Source organism: Microtus ochrogaster, chromosome 2, assembly GCF_000317375.1.
Source record: "Microtus ochrogaster isolate Prairie Vole_2 chromosome 2, MicOch1.0, whole genome shotgun sequence".
Taxonomy (NCBI): domain Eukaryota; kingdom Metazoa; phylum Chordata; class Mammalia; order Rodentia; family Cricetidae; genus Microtus; species Microtus ochrogaster.
In genome coordinates this window covers 39,622,794-39,630,277 of record NC_022010.1, presented here as the reverse complement: position 1 = coordinate 39,630,277, position 7,484 = coordinate 39,622,794, and the positions used below count along the sequence as shown (strand labels likewise).

At 37.6% G+C, this 7,484-nt stretch overlaps 1 protein-coding gene across 3 annotated transcripts in view; it reads left to right on the top strand.

The window, feature by feature from the left end:
• Atp13a3 (ATPase 13A3) overlaps positions 1-7,484 on the top strand; it is a 79,738-nt gene that overhangs the window by 34,602 nt on the left and 37,652 nt on the right. For all 3 annotated transcript variants that reach the window (XM_026785378.1, XM_005344801.3, XM_005344802.3), the window contains 5 exons: positions 1,102-1,174; positions 3,593-3,724; positions 4,884-5,063; positions 5,175-5,332; positions 6,161-6,349. In XM_026785378.1, coding sequence (XP_026641179.1) covers positions 1,102-1,174; positions 3,593-3,724; positions 4,884-5,063; positions 5,175-5,332; positions 6,161-6,349 — 732 coding nt within the window. The remainder of the gene's footprint in view (positions 1-1,101; positions 1,175-3,592; positions 3,725-4,883; positions 5,064-5,174; positions 5,333-6,160; positions 6,350-7,484) is intronic.

The following is a 7,484-nucleotide window of genomic DNA, read 5'->3' as shown; positions in this document are numbered from 1 at the left end:
TGTGGGTGCTGTGAATAAACCTGGGTCTTCTATAAGAGTTGGTTGAGCTCTTAATCAATCATCGAGCCATCTCTTCAGCCCTGGCTTTTTTCCTTTTTTTTTCTCTTTCCTTTGGGTCAGAGAGGAGAATCAAATACTTTATTGTTTTTGTGGTACTAGAGTTTGAATTTAAGACTGCATATGCTCACAAAGCTATACTCTTAGATGTTTTTAGAATCAAATTATCACATGATCACTCAGAAGCTATAGGTGTCTATATTTGCTTATTAAAGATTGAAGTGTTGACTAGTTAATTCCTATGTTTTCAAGACTGCCTCATTTAAAGTGTATCTTTGAGCTAAAACAGTAATTCTTGAATTTCTAACTTGGGTATGTGCATGGATATGTTTACATATAAGTGAGTGCAGTTGTGCCTGGTGGCCTCATTTTGATCCTGGGTATCTTCTTGGATTGTTTTCTGCCCTACTCATTGAGGCATGGCTTCAGTTGAACCCAGAGTTCACTTACTGAACTAGTTCAGCTAGCCAGGTTGCTCTAGGAATCTCTGTCTTTGCCTTTTGAGTGCTGAAATTATAGGCAGGCTGCCATGCCCATTTAGCTTTCACATGGGTGCTCAGAACTGAACTTGAGTAGTGTCTTCGTTAGGGTTTCTATTGCTGTGAAGACAGACACACCATGACCACGGCAACTCTTATAAAGGAAAACATTTAGTTGGGGCTGACTTACAGTTAAGCAGTTTAGTTCATTGTCATGGCAGGAAGCACGATGGTATGTAGGCAGGCATAGTAATAGAGAGGTAGCTGAGAGTTCTACATCTGGATCAACAGGCAACAGGAGGAGAGAGTGACACTGGGCATGGCTTGAGCATTTGAAACCCCAAAGGCCACACCTCCCAATAGTGCCCCTGTGTGGACTTGTGGGGGCCATTTCATTCAAGCCACCAGAAGTAGCAAGCAAGTAACCATGGAGTCATCTCCCTATCCCATGAGTTTTGGCCTTTTATATAGGCAGAATAGTAAAAGATGATCACAGTAATTGAGCTTTCTTTTATTTATCTTGAGTGACAGATTTGTATATTGTTTATTTCTTTTTTTCTTTCAGCAATATGTTATGTTACATGATATGGTGGCAACTCACAGTACCGTGAGAGTTTCAGTTTGTAGAGTAAATGAAGGTAAGTACATCAGAGGAGGGTTGAAAGGGTAAATGAACACACAACATGTAATTAAATACTTGTGTAAAGTAAGACCATTTTTATGTGTTTATACATATTTTAAAATTGCATTTATTTAATTGTATGTATGTACAGTGGCATGTATGGAGATCAGAAGACAACCCACGACACTCCTGCTCTTTCTCCCATGTGGGTCCTGGGATTGAACTAAGGTCATTAGACTTGGTGGCAAGCACCTTTACTCTTTTCCACTTCACCAGCCCTATTATTTTTCTTCTCCTCCCTTCCTCTCTTCCTTCTTCAGAATTAAATACACATTTAGATTCCCAGACTTGTGGACAGTTCGTTCCTTTATATAACATTGTACAATGTAGAGGCTCTTTGCTAAGCCTCTAGGACATGATAAACAACAAAGTGTGTTGAGTACTATGAAAGCAGGGACTTCTTAACACTAGACTGCTGTGCTCTTAGGTACTCACGGTGGGTTTTTTAAAGTCGAAGAAAGCCAAATTAAAGACAGATGAGGACCAAGCCATGGTGGTGCACATGCCTTTAATCCCAGCACTCAGGAGGCAGAGGCAGGTGGATCTCTGTGAGTTCGAGGCCGGCCTGGTCTGCAAGAGCTAGTTCCAGGACAGGCTCCAAAGCTACAAAGAAACCCTGTCTCAAAAAAACAAGGAAAAGAAAATTGGTGAGGAGTCTAAGATGAGGAAGAGAGGAGCACCCAAAGGCCTGAAGTTAAGACTGTATTCTTCTAAGATCTGGAATTCAGCAAGTCATGTGCTGAAAGTAGATGAAGGATTCTAAGGGATTTGGATGCCTCCAAAGGCTGAAAAGCTACCAAATGACTTTAAGCAGATTTCATCCTTTCGTCTTTCAGAAAAAACATTAATTCTGGCTCCCATGTTTAGAGTGGTTTTTCAGGAACAATACTAAAGGCATCACCCAGATCAAGAACAGGGTTGTGGAGTTAACAAGAAAGGATATGGGTTTGAAATGTGGGCATTGAACAAGATGTGATAATTGAAAGTGAAGTCTCAAGAGATGTATGCAGTTGGGTAGTGTTGTTACATGGGACAAAGTAAAAAGGAAACAGTGATTGTGGGGAGAATGCTTGGGACATATAAGCTGTCTGAGATGGTGAAGTGAAGGATAGCATAACGCCATGGTCTTTGGAGGCAGTAGCCACTTTCATTTCTCCAGAATTCAAAATCACTCTTTTTTTTTTTTTTTATATTCTCCACATTTTTCTCCCCCCAGCCCCCTCCCTCTTTCTTTTGAGTTAGGATTGCTAAATTAGCAACACTGGCCTCCTAAGTAGCTGGGATTACAGGTATGAGCTTTACCTTCAAAAGGCTCCATTTTCTTGACTGTCTCCAAGTCATGCAGTCTTCCTTCTGGCTTTCTTCCTGGTCACTTCTGTCTCTAGAATCTCCCTCACTCGCTGCCTTCTTATTTTTGGTAGGATTCTTTTTAAGTAGGTGTGTGTGTGTGTGTGTGTGTGTGTGTGTGTTTTGTTTCTATATTATAGCAGCACAGGTTGGCCTAAACCTTGTTATGTACCGGAGGAGATGATCTTGAAATTCTGCTCTTGCTGCTACAAGCTCTAGAACTGCAGGGCAGCACAATAGTTTTAGAACTTTTTCAGTGAAAAGCCACCACACCCAGCTTTTGGAGGTTTTTAGAGACCTGAGAGAGGGTCTTCTTGCCAGGCTGGCTTCAAATTCATGATCTTCTTGCTTTCCAGCCTTCCAAATGCTGGGATTTCAATGCCTGATTTAAATTTTCAAGGGAATAATGAATTAAGTGTTATTATATATTTAATAATTCTTCTTGATATATTTTTTAATAATTTGAGACTGAAACATTGAGAAGAGGCAAGACATAAATAATTGCATTTAAAAAAATATCTTTGAAAAGAAAATACGGTAAAATTTTCATGGTTTCTTTAGTTGCTGTGTAATATTAGAAATCTGAATTCATTTTGCCTGTTACAGCCAAATTTCCTGTGTGGACTTATGCTTGTATTTTAAGATGACAGATTGACCAGAGCATGGAGGAGTGATGAGGATGTTGTATCACCTGTGCTTAGTCAGCATGTTGTTAGGAGACAAGTCAACTGACATATTTTGATGCCTTGTGCCTATGGAGGCCAGGAGAGGCTGTCAGCGTCTCTAGAACTGGAGTTAGATTGTTGTAATCCTTCATGTGGGTGCTGGGAATTGCATTCAGGTGTCTTGGCAAAAGTGTCTTAGCCCCTGAGTCATCTCTCCAGTCTTGATGCATTGCTAAAGTTTGTTGAGACTTCATGTGCTACACTTTAGGTATTAACACACTGTATCAGAAGCTTACTGAGAGCAGGAGACTTTTGGATAGGTCGTTTATTTGATTAAATTTCTTCTTTTTTTTCAAATTCAGAAATAGAAGAAATCTTTTCTACAGACCTTGTGCCTGGAGATGTCATGATCATTCCATTAAATGGGACAGTCATGCCTTGTGATGCAGTGCTTATTAATGGTACTTGCATTGTAAATGAAAGCATGCTAACAGGTAAAGGGATCACCAGTATCTTGCTTATTGTTTATGATGGTATTAATGTTGTGTAGTTTAAGCTTCTTAAAAGTCATACCATTTCTATCATTTACTCATAAATGTATTTGATAGTGATTGCATGTGCAAGTAGACTACATTCTGAGCTAAAAAAAACTAAGTCACTATTCTGGTACTAACCATATTTCTGGGCCTGTTTCTTGCCGCTCTTTGGACATAGAAAAATGTATGATAGTAAGGGAAGAGGAGAGAAGTCCTTTTCTATAGAAATTGCAGTGAATTTCATTATTTGTTAAGATTTTTTATGTTCTTTAATTGGGAAGAAGTAGACTTTAAGGTAACTACTGGAAATTCACAATTTAGAAATAGATCTTTCTGCCTTTTAAATTGAATTTTTAAATTTTAATCTGGCTAGAAATTGTTTCCTGTATATTTTGAGGCTTAAAACACAATCTCGAACAAATTTCTACATTCTGGCTGTTTTTGAAGAATGCTATTGAGAATTAAAGGACAAAAAGAAAGAACCACATACTACCTATTCTTTTTCTTTCTCTTGCCCAAGTTTTCTTTGTTATGGTGGTATATTTCTGTCTATATTTGTGTCTTTCTGTCTAGTGGTGATTAAAGATGTCATGACATCACTGGTTACTTAAAGTAACAGTACTTTTCAGCTCTGTTCTTAAGGATGTGTTCTTTGGTCTTTGAATTTTTTGTTTTTTAAAGATTTATTTATTTATTATGCATACAATGTTCTGTTAACATATATACACCAGAAGAGGGCACCAGATCTCATTATAGATGGTTGTGAGCCACCATGTGGTTGCTGGGAATTGAACTCAGGACCTCTGGAAGAGCAGCTAGTGCTCTTAACCTCTGAGCCATCTCTCCAGCCCGGTCTTTGAAATTTTTTGAAGGTTATTATGCATTATTTATGAATCACGAATCAATCATTCTGGACTTACTGTGCAAAACCACTTGGTATTTGTCAGTGAACCAACTGATGGACAAAAGCTCATGGGTTACACCATGTCCTCCATATATAGGGCAGTTATTAAATATTACAAATAGTACGCCAACACTTAAAATATTTCTCTGTTTTTTCAGTATGTATTTGACATTGATTTTTAAGCTTTCTTTTAACATTTGGTTTTCTTAACAGGGGAAAGTGTTCCAGTGACAAAGACTAACTTGCCAAATCCTTCAGTGGATGTAAAAGGAACGGGGGAGGAGTTGTACAGTCCAGAGACACACAAGAGACATACTCTGTTTTGTGGGACAACTGTTATTCAGACCCGTTTTTACACCGGAGAACTTGTGAAAGCCATAGTAGTTAGAACAGGTAGATAAAGTCTCTTGAATTTGAAACCTACTGGATGTTTATAAAGGAATTGTGATTGGGAAGTTAATTCTCATGAAAAGATAAGTAATTTTTCTTTTTAATTTTTGAAAGGATTTAGTACTTCCAAAGGACAGCTTGTTCGTTCTATACTGTATCCCAAGCCAACTGATTTTAAACTCTATAGAGATGCCTACTTGTTTCTGCTGTGTCTTGTGGTGGTGGCTGGCATTGGGTTTATCTATACAATCATCAATAGCATTTTAAATAAGGTATGTAACTTGATAGGTTTGGTACTTAATTATTTCACATATGACTGAAGTTAATTTTAACTTTATGTCTGAAGAAAACTGTGACACTAGTATATATTATATTCGAAGGCAAAGTTATATTGGGTGACCTAGGCAGGAAAATTAGTTTTGGACTGTATTGCAAGATCCTGCTCAACAAGAAAACTCCACAAGTATAAATCATTTTCATCATAGCATATTATTCTTTAGAATGTCTGGCACCAAACACTCTTTCATATTTGTGGAATAAGTTAATATATACAGTTGTAACTTGTCTTGCTTATTTAGCTATTTTTTGTTCCTAACTCCACCTCTTGGGTGCTGGGATTACAGGTGCCCACCACCATTCTTAGCAAAATGATTTCTAAACACTCAGTAAAAGAGGCACATGTAAGGGCCCATGCCTGAGTTTTTTCTAGCTTCTGTGGAGACTGTCCAGGTGCTTATAGGATGAGACAGTATCAGATAAAGTTTGTTCAACTTGATTTGAAGGCAGTCATGTGAAGAATGCAAGCTGTTAGAAAGAGATAAGTATTTCTAAGAGTAAATATTTGTCTTCTTTAGCTGCTCTTCTGTCCGTCCATTGAGTCTTCTGTTTAGGATTACCTATAAGCATTGGAGTTTGAACCTCGGGCCTCAAACACGCTAAGCTACTGTTTATATGCCTCAGCCATTTTATAAGATCTTTGAATGAAAAGAAATTATGTCAGTAATAGATAGGAGTATATATTTATAAATACAAAAATAGTGTGCTTTTTTCATTAGATTAATTAATTATTGTTAGTTTGACATTTTTTATGTTAATTGTAGGAAGAAGTTCAGGAAATAATTATTAAGTCTCTTGATATTATTACAATTACTGTGCCACCTGCACTACCTGCTGCAATGACCGCTGGAATTGTATATGCTCAGAGAAGACTGAAAAAAGTTGGGATTTTCTGTATCAGTCCCCAAAGGATAAATATCTGTGGACAGCTGAATCTTGTTTGCTTTGATAAGGTTGGTTTGGCTTTATAATAATTACTGTTACTTTAAATGTTTATATTTGTATTTCCTTTATGAATTTATTTGCCCATAATTTTAGTGTTTCTGTATTCCAGTTACTTAGCATATGTAGATTTTGAAATATTTTTCTTCACTCTCCCCCTTCTCTTAAAACTGGTTTTCATTATATATCCCTGGCTGGCTTGGAATTCTTGTAGGTCAAGGTGTCCTCAAACTCACAGAAATCTGCCTTCTTCCTCCCTCTTGAGTACTGGAATTAAAGACATGCACCACCATTCCTGGCCTCCTTCGTTATTTACATGTTTGTTTGTTTAATCTTCATGGGTGTTTTGCCTGCATCTTTGTCTATATATGTGTGTTCAGCGCCCACAGGCTATAAGAGGGCCCCTGGAATTACAGACAGGTGTGAGATACCATGTAGGTGCTGGGAAATTGAGCCCAGGTCTTTCAAAATCTTTTAGTAATAAAACTGAATATATATGGCTGCTGGAGAGATAGATAGATGCTCAGTATTTATGAGCATTGACTGTTTTCAGAGGATCAGAGAGCCCAAGTTTGGTTCACATCACCCATGTGGCACCTCAAAACCTTCTGTGACTGTAGCTCCAGGGTAATGGCTCCGTTTCCTGACCTTGGGCACCTGGCATGCACAGGATAAACAAGTGTATGTGCAAGCAAAACACCCATACTCAAAACCAAATTTATTTTAAAAATTAAAAACTTAATGGAAATGAGTAAAGATTATATGGTCCTTCATATTTTTAGGAAATTATAATGTAATAGAATAGCCTCTGTGGATGTGTATTTACTGTGTTGTGTGTGTAAAGATGTATTTGTTTATTATGTATACAGTGTTTATCTACATGTATGTGCCAGATCTCACTATAGACAGTTGTGAGCTACCATATGGTTGCTGGGAATTTAACTCCAGAACCTTTGAAAGAGCAGTCAGCAACCAGTGCTTTTAACCTCTGAGCAATATCTCCAGCCCTCAAAAATATTTTTAATTGTTCATAAATATCTATTTTAATATCCTGTGATTTTTATTGAATCCCCAACCATTTTGTTGAAGAAAACCGGTCCTTCCTTCCTTCCTTCCTTCCTTCCTTCCTTCCTTCCTTCCTTCCTT